At 45.4% G+C, this 15,789-nt stretch overlaps 1 protein-coding gene across 1 annotated transcript; it reads left to right on the forward strand.

The window, feature by feature from the left end:
- The first annotated feature begins 736 nt into the window (after nt 1-736).
- VGLL1 (vestigial like family member 1) lies at nt 737-14,043 on the forward strand. Its single transcript, XM_068963127.1, has 3 exons — nt 737-938; nt 11,714-12,151; nt 13,925-14,043. Exons 1-3 carry the CDS (start codon nt 737-739, stop codon nt 14,041-14,043), a joined length of 759 nt encoding a protein of 252 aa, XP_068819228.1.
- Nucleotides 14,044-15,789: the final 1,746 nt, after the last annotated feature.

Raw genomic sequence — 15,789 nt, forward strand, 5'->3', positions numbered from 1 at the left:
TAGGATTCTGGGCTTTCACCGCCATGGTCCGAGTTCAGTCCCTCACTGGGGAACTGAGATCCTGCAAGCCACACTGTGCAGCCAAAAAAATAAAAATAAAACAATATGCACCTGGATTTAAAGCTCTGACATTTTCTAAGTGACTCTGGGCAGAGTATGTCTGTCTGGAGGCCTTGATTGTAATTGCTAATTCTAAGATGGGGTGGGGGTGAGTACAGGACCCCATCCCACACGAATCACCATGTCAGGGGGAGCAGGAGAATTTGGTATGTTTGGTGCTTCTGCACAGAAGTGGGCAAGGTGGAAATCCAGGCTTGCTAGGGAAACAAATTGTCAGTATCCACTGATTGCTTAGTCAAGGTCTACTGGAGGACTCGTGCCCTTGTTCAGGGGAATCTAGTGGGAGGCAGGCACTTCCCCAGCTGGCAATACTGCAGTCTTTGGCTTCAGTGTCCTTTTTCTTTCCCTTTTTTTTTTCATTTCCTGATGCTCTTCTAATCACGTTCCCAGGCACTCTTTTGCATTTATAAGAGAGGACCCCTTCAGCACTTTATCTTTTTTCCTGAAGACTGCTCAGCAGCTGCGCAGCTCCTGGGAGCCCCAGTGAGAGAACCTGAACCTTAGGCGCAAACTGCTTGTCCTCAAGGAAGCCACTTCTGCCAACTTAGCCAAACCGCTTGGAAAAAGAGCGCCAGTAACATTTTGCGTTTGCTCTGCAGCTCTCCCCTGAGTCATCATGGAAGACGTGACGAAGACCACCGTCCACACACAGAGCCCTATTAAAACTGAATGGAATTCCCGCTGTGTCCTTTTCACCTATTTCCAAGGGGACATTAGCAGTGTGGTGGATGAACACTTCTCCAGAGCTCTGGGCAATGTCAAGAGCCCCCAGGGACAGAACCCTTCCAGCCCGAGCGGAGATGTGCTGCTGAGGAATGGTGAGCATGTCGGGAGGGAGGGGCTGGAATTCCCTATCAGGCTGTCATCAAAGAACAGTTCTGATGTTCTGAGACGTGTGTATATTTGCTAAAGGCACATCATTCTGTTCCGTGAGAAGCCACACCCCTTTCTCAGAAGTTTCGTTTGAAAATGGACACTGTTTAAGGAATTCCCTAGTTGGCTAGTGGTTAAGACTCCACAGCAGGAGTTAAGACTTCCACAGCAGGAGGCACAGGTTCCATCCCTGGTTGGGGAACTAAGATTCCACAAGCCACATGGCGTGGGCAAAAAAAAGGAAAAAAAAAGACACTTTAATCAAATTAATATACGGATTTCATTGTGTCCTCAATTAGGTTAAATGCTAGGTTCCCACTCAGTATGCGATGAGAGCATCATTATTATTGTTACTACCTTGGTCTGACAGGGCAAGAACACCAAAGGAGTTGGGCATGCATCCCCTGTAGAAACACCCAGGCTTCTCTCAGTTAATAGTGGGTGGAGTGGGCCAGAGGGAGGTGGATAAAATGATTGTCTCTCTGCATCCGTCTCCCTACCCTTAACAGTACTGGGGGTGTCTATTGCACACACTATTGGGTGATTTTTTTTTTTTAAAGCATTGTCTCATCTCAAAACACTTACTTCAAGAGCACAATGCCAAAAGGTGCTGAGCTTATGCATTGAATGCCCTGCTCCCGTTGGAGGTTGGACATGCCTCCCAGGAGGGGGCCTCTGCCTGTGGGTGAAGAGCTCACTGGTTTTCAGAAGCCATCACTCTGACTGGCTAGACTCTGGGTCTGGATAGGGAATTGGTGTATTAGCCTCTTTAGCCTTTCAGATTTGCTTCTCTCCTAGAAATAACTTTTCCAGTCAGGTGAGATGGTTTTCTCAGAGACTCTTTGGAGTTCAGGAAACATGTGGAAGGGGAGCATAGTAGGAGCAGGTACTAAAGCTACCACTGGGAACCAGGGGCTGGGTGGAGAGCATGGAGGTGCTGTCTAAGGGTGTGCTGAGTACTTCAGAGCAGCTGCTGGAATGGCTGCTCTTGAGTCGTTTGGGGAATTGATGTGTGGGTAAAAGCCCATCCATGTGGTCAATGGGATTCAGAGGCTCTATCTGGCTCCTAGGAAGGGTCAAAATCCCAGGCTCTTCATGCATAGCTAAGTCTGTCCACTTTGGCTATTTGACTCTGAGTTAATTCTAAACACATTGCCTTGAATATATGATAATCGTTTCTTTGTCAGCACCAGCAATTCGTCATCCCTCATTTTCTCTCTCCTTGCCTCGTAAACCCAACCTGAGATATAACCAATTCTTGGTTGCTTATTGTCCCATTTCTTGGTTTCATTTCGCAGCCAGACTCCTAAGAGGTGTCCATGCATGCTCTTTCCTCTTCCTCTTCTGCTCTCTTGGATCTGCTCCCCTCAGGCTGTCATCCTCATCACTCTTTGAAACACTGTTATCCAGGCTCGTGGGAGACTTCCACTTTCCAAAGCAAATGGTCTTTCTCTGTCCTCGTCTTAGCTGACTCATCAGCAGCATTTGCTGCGGTTGATTGCTCCCTCCTCTTGGAAGTAACCTCCTTCGCTTGGATTCCATAATATCATACTCATGGTTTTCCACCTCTCTCCCTGGTTACCCCTCCTTCTTAGTCTCCTTTGCTGAATGTCCTCTTCTCTTCAAGGCTTCATCTCTTAAACATTTGAGGGCCCTAGGACTTTGATCTCAATTTCTCTCTCTACATTCACGCCCTGGGGGATCTATTCTAGTCTCTTTGTCTTAAATACCATCTACATAAACACCACCTACGTGCTGATGAAATATCATATCTTTACCCAGACTGGATTTCAGACTTATCTACACAGCTGCCTAGTTGATATCTTCACTTCACATAGCTAATAGGAATCTAAACCAAACAGGTCCCAAGCTAAATTTTCTTTTTAAGATTTTTTTTTGATGTGGACCAAAAGTCTATTGAATTTGTTAACAGTATTGCTTCTGTTTATGTTTTGGTTTTTTGACTGAGAAGCATGTGGGATCTGAGCTCCCCTTCCAGGGATCAAACCCACACTCCCTGCACCGGAAGGCTAAGTGTTAACCACCAGACCAGCAGGGATGTCCCCCAAGCTGAACTCTTGATCTTCCCCTCACCCTGCTCTGTCCATAGTCTCAATGAATGGCAGCTGCATCCTTCCAATTAATTGCAGTCATCTTTAACTCCTCTCTTTATCTTATACCCCACATCCAACCCTTTGAACAATTCTGTAAGTTCTACCTTCAAAGTTTGTCTGAGCTCTGAACATGTTTCTCCACCTCCACTTCTGTCCCCTTAGTCTGAAAAGCCATCCTCTCCCCACTGGATTTTTGCCTCCTCATCAGTCTCTCTGCTGCTTCTGTTGCTCCCCTTCAGTCTGTTCTCAAAGTAGCAATCAGAAAGTTGTACCATATCACTTCTCTGTTCAAAATCCTCCAGTAACTTCTCATCTTGCTCCTGCTTAGTCACTTCAGTCGTGTCCGACTCTGTGCGACCCCATAGATGGCAGCCCATGAGGCTCCCCCGTCCCTGGGATTCTCCAGGCAAGAACACTGGACTGGGTTGCCATTTCCTTCTCCAATGCATGAAAGTGAAACCTGAAAGTGAAGTCCCTCAGTTGTGTCCAACTCTTAGCGACCCCATGGACTGCAGCCCACCAGGTTCCTCCGTCCATGGGATTTTCCAGGCAAGAGGGCTGGAGTGGGCTGCCATTGCCTTCTCCACTTCTCATCCTACTTGGAGTCAAATCCAAGGCCTTACAGGGGGCCCTCACTTGCCTGAGCCCCTGTCATCTTTCTGATCTCATCATCCTCTCACTCCAGCATAGCCTCCTTGCTCTTCATAGCGTGTGGCAGGTACAGTACTGCCTCAGGCCTTTTGCACTTCCTCTCTCCCCTCTTCCTGAAATGCTCTTTCCCAGGTAACTGCAAGACTTCCCCTTTATTGAAATCTGTTAGAATGTCGTCTTTCAGACTGGCCTTCCTGAACAGTCTATTTAAAACATAGAAGTCTCCACCCTGTCACTGTCTTACCCTGTTTTATTTCTCTTAGCATGCGTCACCATGGGGCATATTGTGTATTTTACGGGTTTCTTATCTCTTCCTACCCCCTAGACGCTGTCGGTCTGTTAAGTGCTGTTTTCCAAGTACCCACCCTAATGTCCGACACATGGAAGGTACTCAATAAATATTTAGAGAATGAATGAAATTGTGATTTGGATCACAGGGTGCTGATGTCTGTTGTTGATGGGGTTACTGGAGAGACAGTATCATTTGGTATATGGCTTTAGACCCAGGCACCCTGGGGCTGGGTCAGCTTTACTGTTGTTTAACCATGTGACCTCAGGGCACATCACTTTATCTCTCTGGGCCTCTGTTTCCTCATCTGTAAAACTGAGTATCATTGAACTAAAGGAGGAATCGTGAGATTACTCATGTCAAGTGGCACATAGTAAGTGCCATGGAGGTGGTAGTTAATTTTTGTGGTGTGTGAGGGCTCGAGGCAGGTTTTTTGAATGTCTACAGTGGATGTGCGGGCCCGCCTTCAAACCAGCAGGACCATCCCCTCAGCCTCCAAGTTGTCCACTGGCTTCTGCTGGGTGGCTGCCGCCCTGTTTCTTAACTCTCCTGACTTCACTTTGTATTCTATGAAGCCCCTGCCCACCAAGGAAGCTTGGACGTGGTCTTGTATCTGGCCCAAGATAGCCTTCTCTGGCCAAACAGAGGCGGCTTTCTTCTCTACCTACCTTCTGTGTTGTCACATTTTCCGTGTGATAGTCTAACAGATCCCCCGACTGTGAAGAAATCTCCCTCGCAGCATGTGTTGTGGGTTAGGCCGGTGTTTGTCCAGCTGACGGAACAAATGAAGGAGAAAGCCTCTTTTCTTCAAGGCCTCTCTTACACAGTTAGGAGTCAAATTTCTCATAAGCTCTGTTGCCTCCGGGGAGGGTCCCTTGAAAGAAGACGTGTCCCCAGTGGTTCTCACTGGAGGTGTTCTATGAACTGCACGCAGCTTCGAAAATGGTGGGAAATCCATAAAGTGGCTCTTCGTCCGACGCTTAGCATCCTCTCAGCCCCTGCAGGCCTGCCCCAGGCTGCCTGGCCTCAGCGAGGCCCCAGCTAAGCTGAGAACAGGCTTCCATTCATGGGCTCCCATGGCGGGCTCACCCACATTTTAAGGGTACTCTGACAGGCCCATGTGGCTAGGAAATGCCATTGAATTTCCTGGCTGCTTTTTTCAAATCCAAGTTGGTTTTTTTATTTACTTAGGTATAATTTATACTGGCCCTACTGGTAGAAAAGAAAACACAGGCTGAAAGTATCTGAATTGTTTCCCTTTTAAAAGGACATTGGCGATTTCAGAGTAGGTAACTCGGAGAAGCTTCATAAATTACCATTTCTGGGGGCTTGTCTTGGTGCACAACCCACCCTGTATTCTTCCTGTCCCAGCCATGAGCCCAGCCCCAGGGCTGGCTCCCTTCCCTCAAGGGCTGCTGAGAGAAGGTATTCGCACAACCTGAGCCCTCTGAGGTCTTTCATAGACAGTCTCCTCCCCTCCCCTCCTCCAGAATCCAATGGGGTTGGGGAAGAAATGCTGGGTTTCTTTCTTTTTTATTTATTTTTTCAATTTTAAAAATTGAAGTATAGTTGATTTACAGTGTTGAGTTAGTTTCAGATGTACAGCAAAATGATTCAGTTATATATAAGTATATAATATGTATCTATTCTTTTTCAGATTCTTTTCCCTTCCAGATTCTTCCAAGATACTGAATATAGTTCCTTGTGAGAGTGTATCTGTTAATCCCAAACTCATAATTTATATTCCCTCTTTCCCCTTTGGTAACTATAAGTTTGTTTTCCATGCCTGTGAGTCTGTGTTATTTTTATAAATAAGTTCTTTTCAGGTACCACCTATAAGCAATATCATAATGATATTTGTCTTTCTCTGTCTGGCTTCCTTCACTCAGTAGGACAATCTCTAGGTCATCCACACTGTTGCCCATTAGCACTCTCACTAATAATGTTTCTAATGGCCAACATTTATTGAGTGCTTCCTATGTTCCAGGCCCTTTCCCAGGGGCTGGCACGTGAATTATTTTAGTGAATCTTCACAGTAACCTTTTGGTTAACTCTCACCGTGCTCATTTCCTGATAAGGAAAATGAAGCTCAGAGAATCAAGTGACTTGTTCAAGATCCCACAGCTCATAAGAGCAGCTGTTCATAATCAGATCATTTGATTCTAGATACTGAGCTCTTAGTGGGTTTTCCAGGTAGCTCAGTGGGAAAGAATCCACCTGCCAATGCAGGAGATCTGGGTTTGGTCCCTGGGTCAGGAAGATCCCTTGGAGGGGGAAATGTCAACCCACTCCAGTATTCTTACCTGGAAAATCCCACAAACGGGAGCCTGGCAAGCTACATACAGCCCATGGGGTAGCAAAAAAGTCGGACATAATTGAACATGCATGCACAGAGCTCTTAGCCATTTTCAAAATACAAGCACATGTTCTGTATTTCATCTCCATTTCAGTTGGGAAAGGGAACCTGGCTAATCAGCAAAGGACCTAGACAGGTGGTTTTGAAGGAGGGGGTGAGACTGAGTAGGAAAGTCTCCCCCCTACACACACATGGGGTGCCCTGAAACAGAGCTGTCCCCCACAAGCTGTCTCTCTGTCCTAGTGTTATTTCAACCTCAGCTAATACAAATAATATTTCTTTGTTTCTGGAGTGAATACACCAGAAACAAGTGCCACCAGCCAAAATGGCAGAGAGGGGAGTGTCAGTGTGTGCACATCGGTCAGGCCAAAGTTGGGAACTTCATGGGGGCAAGATATGTGTGTGTGTTCAGAGGGTTCTCGGCTTCGACTTCATTGTAAAGCAGCATTTATATTAAAGGTGGAGATGGGACAAAGAAGGAAGGAAGGAAAGATTAGATGGAAGGCAACCAGGCAGTTATGCACTGGCCTTTCACAGCTGTGACTCAGGTTCATTGAGTCAAGTGGGTTCTTAAGTTTTTACTTTAAAACTAATTTTTCTAATCACAAAGATACTGTGTTAAGTTTTGAAACTTTACAAAACACAGAGAAGCATTCAGGACACAAAACCACATGCACATCTAGGCGCCCATACTAAGTTTTACAACCTAACGTCACTTGGATTTTTAACGGGTAATAAACCATATATATCTTTACTGCCATTTCATGTTCTACTAAGACATCATTTTATGCCTCAAGAGTATCCTTTTTTATAGGTGTTTCAAATCTGTTAAAATTTTTGGACATTTAGATTGTTGCCAGTCTTTCACTATATGTAAATATCACATTGAATATCCTTGCAGCTCAACTTTTACAAGCATCATTGATTATATTCTTAAAATATATTGTTGTGGGTAGAATGACTATATCAAAAAGTCCACTCAGATTTCAGGGTTTTGATATCTGCTGATAAATTGCTGCCAGAAATGTTAGGCCCGTTGTGCTCATCTGCCACCTTTCCAGCTGCAGGAGTGGGTGCATTCTCAAGATAATAGGAGGCAGAGCCGGCCAAGCGTGAAGCTGAGACTCAGCCAGCTCTCCACCTGCTAGTTCTGTGGCCTTAGGCGAGTTACATGAACCACTTTGAGTCTCTATTTTCTCATCTGGACGGTTGTGAAGCTCTCCTGAGATGCATCCAGAATGCTAGACAAAGAGCCTGGCCCATAGTAAGTGCTTAGTAAACAAAAGCTCCTCTAGATTGACAATCTTTCCTGCCCACCTTTGATGGATTATTTTTGGGAATTGACACACGGAGCAAAGGCTTCTGAAATCTCTCTTAATTTTTATTTTATTTATTTGGCTGCACCAGGTCTTAGTTGACGCACAGATCTTCGATCTTTGTTGCAACAGGCAAGATCTTTAGTTGTGGAATGTGGGATCTAGGTCCCTGACCAGGGATGGAACCCTGGACCCCTGCATTGGGAACGCGGGTCTTAGCCACTGGACCACCAGGGAAGTCCCAGAAATCTCTCTTTTATAGCCAGTATCTACTCCATCCTCCATATCAGCCCTGAAGCACCGCCGCTTCCCAGGCTCCTTGGCTCTGGCCTTTCCTCCCCTCCCTTCTGTGATGACTGAGGGCAAAGAGACTCCTCAGGCCCCCCGTGTTACCATTTGGCTTTTTTCCTGGTTGATCCTGTAGAGTGTTGCAAGCCAGGAGAGAAACCTGTGCATGTGAGCCTACGCTGCGTTTCTAAACCAAAATAATAATTAATAATATTAACCACAGCAGCAGCTCTCACTTCTTGAGTGCCTATAAGGTCCTGGGCACCATGCTAAACCTTTTACATGGATTGTCCTCTTCCTTCCATGGGAGGAAACATGTTCGCTGTCATTGGCTGTTAAGGGGAAGCCACTCTGAGGGGTTGACATTGAAGTTGGTGTGTCCAGAAGCCAGCCTGGAACAGGGTGTCAGGGCCACCATGCAAGGACAGAGTGTAGGGAGGATCCTCTGGGGTAGAAGCAACCTCCTTGATGCCTAGAGGTGTTTTCTAGAAAGTTCTGGGGCTCTCAGAAGCATCTGTGGTGGTCATGGGTGATGTCTCTGGGTTTGCTTAACAGGTGGGAGAGTAGCTTGACATTTTCATCCTAAAGGGATAAGGAGGAAATGGGGACTTGTGCTCTCTGAACAGGACCTGGTCTTAGAACCAGGGGCTTCGTGAATGCTAGAGGCATGGATGGAACTAAGAGGCAGGGGCTAGATGCTCACAGTAGGGGTCCAGGGGTTGGAAGCCTTTTGTATTCCTACTGAAAGAAAGATCCAGCCTGGGGGGGACGGGAGGAGCAAACTAGGGGAAGGGGATTAAGAAGTACGAACTACTATGGACAGAAGTTGTAAGGATGTAATGTGTAGTTCAGAGACTATAGTTAAGATTTTAGAATAACTATAAATGGAATATAATCTCTAAAAATATTGAGTTACTCTGTTGTATACCTGAAACTAAAATAATATTGTAAGCCAATTATATTTCAATTTTAAAAAAGACTAAAGCTGCATCCACTTTAAGACATCATAATATATGGGTGGTTAATATTTCATAAACACTGCCTAGTATAGACTCACATCTGAAGGAAAAAAATAGAATATGAAAAACCTAGCCTTCCCTAAATGTCCCCAAGGTTTTCCTTGCTTGCTCTCCATTCATTAGTGTAGGCTGGGGTTTGAGAAGGCAGTGGAATCTTGCCTGGGGCTCTAAGAGGGGGAACTCGGGTAAGGAAGTGTCACCAGGGCCACTTATTTGCACCGGCCACCATGAGCCAGTCCAGTGGTTCTCCGACTAGACGGGTGTGGTTACTGGAGCAGTTTGTCCAAGAAGCCTGAGAAAGAGACCACCAAAGTCCAGGGTGTCCACTCCATGGGACACCACACCCAAGCCTGCCCTGGAAAGGTGACTTTTCTGGGCTCCCCAAGGCCTACAATTGGGTTACTGTGAATTCAGGATTGGGACTCTCTGTGTCTTCCCACATACTCCCATCCAAACTGTGCTCTGGTGCACTCAGTGACCAAGTGGGACCTTGGACAGGCACATCCACCCCCTCCCCTTAACCTTTCAGTCAGACAATTCTGGAAGGGAAGCAGTTAAAGAAAATATTCAAAACACGCTGGGGCCCTGCTTTCCACATTTCAAGCCTTCCAAACCTTGGTCCTATGTATGAGATCTGGAAGGCCAGTTCAGATGGAAACTGCCCAGTTGTCAGAGGCTAAACATTGTTTCTCATTTGTGCTTAGGACATGCAGTACCCTCATTCAATATGAAGCAGGAACAGTGATTAGCCTAAGTCAGCTTAATTATTCTATTTGTGCTACACAGTGGCCCTGAATTGCTACTACCCCACATAGATACTGCCTCGAATTGCTACTACCCAGCAGATATCAGTTTTCAAAAGTAGCAGTCATCGTCAGGAACAAATCTTGCTAATTGTTTAATTGCCCTTGACCTCATTAAAAGAAGCCAACCGACGACCGTCGCTCCTAAACAATGTAAAAAGTTGAGCAGAATATCTGCTATGTAGGGTAGGGCTTGTTTTGCCCTTACCATCTATATTACGTGAAAAGCTGTGCTGGTGGGTAAGATACTCCAGATTAACTGGGCAGACCTATCAGAAAAGATCCAGGCAAACTGAACATTCAGGAGCGCTGGGTGAGGTGCACGAGGAAGGGAAGGGGGCCAGACGGCTTCTCCAGCCCTCCAGTCTCCCTTTGTCTCCACACCCACGCCCCCTTCATTATCTTGGATAGATGAGAACCTCCAGGCTTTAAGGACCATCTGCCAGGGCTCTCTCCCACCTCCCCTCTTGCCTGAGTGGGTGTTGAGAATGGGGAAAACATCCGTTCATGTCAAGCTGCCCAAGACTCTTTGAGAACTCCAATTCAGCTGCTGTTAGAGGCACAATTTGAATAGTGTCTCTGAGACCACAGGAGACTCCATCCCCATTAGCTAGTCCACAAGAATTTTACAAGAAGAACCTGAGTCACCACTTGACCTTGAACATTTTGCTTTTATAGGAAGAAGTCCAAGAAACTGGGCTTCCCTGGTGGCTCAGATGATAAAGAATCAGCCTGCAATGTGGGAAACCTGGGTTTGATCCCTGGGTTGGGAAGATCCCCTGGAGGAGGGCATGGCAACCCACTCCAGTATTCTTGCCTGGAGAATACCCGTGGACAGAGGAGCCTGGTGGGCCACAGTGCACAGGGTCACAAAGAGTCAGACATGACTGAGCCCATGAAGCAACCACTTTCCTACCCATCACTGACCCCCTCTAGCTCCGATCTCTACTTGGCTAATCTGCTTTGCTAACTTGGTCCAGTCTCTTAACATCCCCATGGCCCAGACCGTTCTTGAAAATGAAGTTTCAACCCCAGACTTGTATGATACTGGCAACTGGTGTTTGGAATACATTGAAGAGGAAAGGCTTCACAAAACTTTATGAAGGGTTCTTCTCTTCAGTGTATTCAAAACATCAGCTATAAAATAAAAGTCAAAAAATGGCAACAAACAACATAAATCACCTTTAATCAAGTAATTCTACTTCTAGAAAAGTTTCCTTGAGGGGCTAGTTGGATGAGTATATAAAGATGTATATATGAAGATGCCTATCCCAATGTTGTTAATTGAAAAAATGGAATAACTGAGCTGCCCAAGTATTGTGTTTGTTAGTCATGTTACTGCCTTCTGACGGCATGCCATGCAGTGATTTGAAAAGCTGGTGTTGGTTCTATTTGTTGCTATAGCAGGATGTTTGTGATATTTTAATAACATGAGAACAAATGGAAAAACAATGTGTACATATATAGAAACATCCTGGAAAGAAGTACACCTAAAGATAGACACTGATAGTCTCTGATATTATGCTTAGAGTGATTTTTTTAACCTTCTCTACATTTTTCACATTTAAAAATACATTATATTAACCATACATAGTTGGTGTGTGCATTCTCAGTTGCTCAGTCATGTCTGACTCTTTGCAACCCTTTGGACTGTAAGTCCATGGGATTTTTCAGGCAAGAATACTGGAGTGCATTGCCATTTCCTCCTTCAGGGCACTTCCCAACCCAGAGATCTATCGAACTGCCATCTCCTGAATCTCCTGCATTGGCAGATGGATTCTTTACAACTGAGCCACCTGGGAAGCCCCTGTGTTAACCATAAAAAAAGCTAATTCCATTTTGAAAACAGTAAACAAACCTGTCTTCTAAATCTTTCCTTCCCAGATAGTGACATGCCTCCAAATCAGTGGCGTTTCTCTGCTCCGTGGACAAAGCCACAGCCGGAAGTACCTTTTGCAAATGGCGCCGCCAGCTGCAGCTTGAATGGATCTGGTCTCATGCCTATGGATCAGCACCCACTGTCCCTGACTGGGGGCCCCTCCGTTCAACCTGGCGAGCTGTGGCATTTCTCCTCCCTCGCCAGCCCCAGCTTCCCAGAGCCTGGCTACCCTCATGCTTTTTCCACTGGGCACTTGGTTCCGGAGCCCCAGCCTGAGGGGAAGTATGAGCCCCTCCTAAGTCTCCTCCAGCCAGAGAGATGCCTAACCCATCCTCAAGAATCTGCCTCGTGGGAGGATGGAAACTCTGCCCAGATGGCCGGAAGCACAGGATTGCTCTTCAACCTGCCTCCCAGCTCAGCCCACTGTAAGGAAATGCCTCCAAGTACGGTTGGAGGGTTGCTTCTGATTGGTTGTGGTTGAGAGTGAGTTGGCATGAGATGGGATGGGAAGACTAATTGCTGCCTCTCCAGCTGTGGGGCTCCTGAGGGACAAAGCATCTATCTTCACTAGGCTGTATCGATAGTCACTGTTTAATGACTACAGGGTTGCATAGATAGCCAGCCAGATGCAGTTGGCCCAGAATATTCACCCGGGTCTGCTGACTCGGACTTAGCCTAGAAAAATGATGGGCTGCTGCCTAAAATCTTAGGGTCTTGCATTCATCTCACTGTGAACTGCCAGATAACCCATGTGTAAAACAGCTCAGTGATACACCTATAGGTTCAAAACTATCCTCCAAACAGGTTGGCAACTTGCAATAATGCCAGACTCCTGGGTAGAAACAAGGGCCGTCTATACCAACCATCTGCTCCACATATTAAAATTCAAAGAAACAGTGGAGGCCGCCCCCTTGCTGCGTGGAGACTGTCATAGTGCCTGGCTGTCTGGGGCTTTTGCTCCCTGACCCCCTACTCCTCATCCAAACGAAAACCTCCTTAATGCTCATTCACTGTTTTATTCCATTTACTCACTCACCCGACATATTTAATTAGCACCTACTAGATGCAAAATCTTGCCTGGAGAATCCCAGGGACGGGGGAGCCTGGTGGGCTGCTGTCTCTGGGGCTGCACAGAGTCGAACACGACTGAAGCGACTTAGCAGCAGCAGCAGCAGCAGATGCAAAATACTCGTCGAGAAAAAAGACTCCCTTCTTTGTAAAAGGATGGGAAAGAACTGGCCTGAAGTGTACTTTGACCAAAAAAAACAAGTGACTCTCCTGCAAGATTTGCCCTTCACACGAAATATTGGTAATAATAGATGCTTCATAGTTTCTTGGGGCTCCATCTTTGGCTTTCTGCACCTTGGATGAGTTTTCTTTTACAGCTCCCTGGTCTGTACCTGAAAGAAATTGCCAGAAGCTGCTTTTACTTCTGAACTAAGTATATTTATGTTACACCGAGGTCTAAAGTCAGATGCTGTGTTCCATCCTAATGTCAAAAACAAATTTTCTGTTAAAATACCATTCCATCATTTGCAGAGTTTGATTAGCAATGTACTTAAAGAGTAAATCATAAAAATGTCAAGCTTGGGAAACCTATGAGCATTCCCACCCTTGTCCTCTTTTTCAAAAATCTGTTCCTGCTGGATTCAGAGGGGAAAATGAGGCCAACTGTGTGTATATGCTTGTGCGCACACAGCGGAACCCTGTCTTGATGGATGGTTAGAATACAGCTCAAATCATCGCGTCCCAAACAAAACAAGCCCATGCAGTTCAAATCAAATTTAGCAAAGATTTAGCAAGCATCTAGTATATGCCAGGCACATCATAGCAAAACCACAATGCCAGCATTATCATAGTCCCGAAAGTTCTAGATCCATTCTCAAACAAATATTCATCACCAAAGTCTCAACTGTTGCCAACTCTTTATACTCTCCAACTAATGCTGATAGCCACTGGATGAATCAGTGGCTGACAGTCCAGGATCTGTTGAAGAAGTCAGCAACCTTTGATCAGAAACACTGCCCATAATATGGGAACAAAACCCCAAGGTCATACAAAACAGAAGTGTCTCTGTTTTTGTAGCATCTGATAAAAGAAAACATGTCAAATGTCAAAATTGAGGAGCACATGATTTAGGGTTCCTTGGGGGGCTACTGTGCACTTTCTAACCCAGTCCCTGATTTCATTCCCAATCATATTTTCTTCTTTCCTAGTTAAGAAAATCTATTTCCCCCCTGATGGTGGACCTGCCGGTGCCAGCTTTGCAGTTGAAAGTGAGTGTCTGCTTCTGTCTTTGATATCTTGTCTCCGCATCCTGAAAACAAACTTCTAGCAGAAAAACCAGGATCTCCAGCAACTGAATGACTCTCATTTCTGTTATTTGGTGTTTTTACCCTTAGAATTGGCTGCCTTTTAAGTCTCAAAGAGCCCATGCACTTAGTATCTTATAAAATGGTTTGCCCATTTTCTAATTTGGCTGTGAAAGCAATTTTATTAAGTTCTTTTATCTGAGCTGGATTTAGTGAGGTAACCAAGGTGATGCAGGAAAATGAACAAATTCATGAAGGTTAGCCTGCTCTTTCCCAGATGTTCAGTTTTCAGCCTAGAACATAGGGCCACCCCAGGACTCTGCAGTCAGAAAATGCCACCTGATACCAAAGGCTAGGACTCTGGGCCCCACATTCAATTTGAAAGTGGTGTTAGTAAGAACCGCCCAATGAGGGCGATCTCTGATTTGACGTGAGGACCTTCATGGCTCAGGGTTGAATCCACCTTCATTAGTTACTAGCTTCAGGAACTTTAACCACGTTTCTTCATCTCTCCATACCTCAGTAGCTTTATAAAAGGAGGATTAAAATAATGCCCGCCTCATCAGATTTCTGATAAGGATTAATTTACATATATGTATTGACATGTAAATTCTAATGGAAATGAGACTCTAGTAAGTCAGCACACAGTAAGGCAGCAAAAAGTGCCTTTAGGGAGGGCATCCATGTGCCTTCAGCTGTTCTCACTCTGTGTGTCTGAGAGGCATCAAGGGAAGAGCTGCCACCGCAGTCTTGGATCTCTGGCACTTTATAGTTTGGTGTGGAGTGGGGGTGAGCAAAATATATAGACCTCCCTAAAATGTCTACTCCTTGAGGGCCAAGACTTTGAGAGGTGTACTAACCCATCCTGGCACCTGTGGCAGTGCCTGGCATGGAGGTCAGAACATATGTGTCTAATGAATGAGTGAGCAGATGCTGGAAACAATAAAAGAACATCAAAAAAAGGAAATGGTAAAAATCTATCTATCGATAGAGTATAAATTAAATTTTTTTGATGCCATTGAGTGAAACAAGCAAGTCACAAATCACCCCCCGTGAGGAACTTGTTGTGCCCAAGTGACAAGATAGATTAAGGGCTGATCCAAGAGCCTTAGCAGTTTTATCAGGCTTCATGGAAGTCTTCCTGAAGGGATGAGCTCTGCTCACCTTCTAATGTATGAAATCAGGATTATCAAGTCTCCTAAGTACTTGTTAGCTTATACATTTAAAAAATTGTAAGCCTTAGAATTACCAAAAGCCTGATGCTTTCAATTGCTCATAGGCCCAAATTAACAGCAACACCATGTATCGGTGGTGGCTATGAGCTCAGTCCCCACAATGACCTTATGATTCATGTATGAAGACATCTTAGGTGCCTTACACGAGGCATGCAGTAAGTAGAGGTTGGATGAGTGAAGAAATGAATATACCCATTTTATAGATGAGTAAACTGAGTCTCAAACAGGTGAAAGGACTTGGCTTAAGATCATACAGCAAGTGGCAGGGGTACAATTATTTCTTTGCTCTCACAGTGTCATAATCATCAACATCATACATTAAACATAAATCATCAAAAACAATTCCAACTTAAATCAAGTGTACAGCAGTGAAGACTAGCAACCGGTATGATTGCTTCACTGTATATGGGCTCACTGTCCATCTGTGAACCAGGACAGTATCCTGAGTAAGATGAGGGGTCGCAGAAACTTGGAAAGCATGCAAAGGAGCAGTATTACCCTGAGAAGGGGCCGTGTGGAGAATAGTTGACAGGA

This window comes from Capricornis sumatraensis, chromosome X (assembly GCF_032405125.1).
Source record: "Capricornis sumatraensis isolate serow.1 chromosome X, serow.2, whole genome shotgun sequence".
NCBI lineage: Eukaryota > Metazoa > Chordata > Mammalia > Artiodactyla > Bovidae > Capricornis > Capricornis sumatraensis.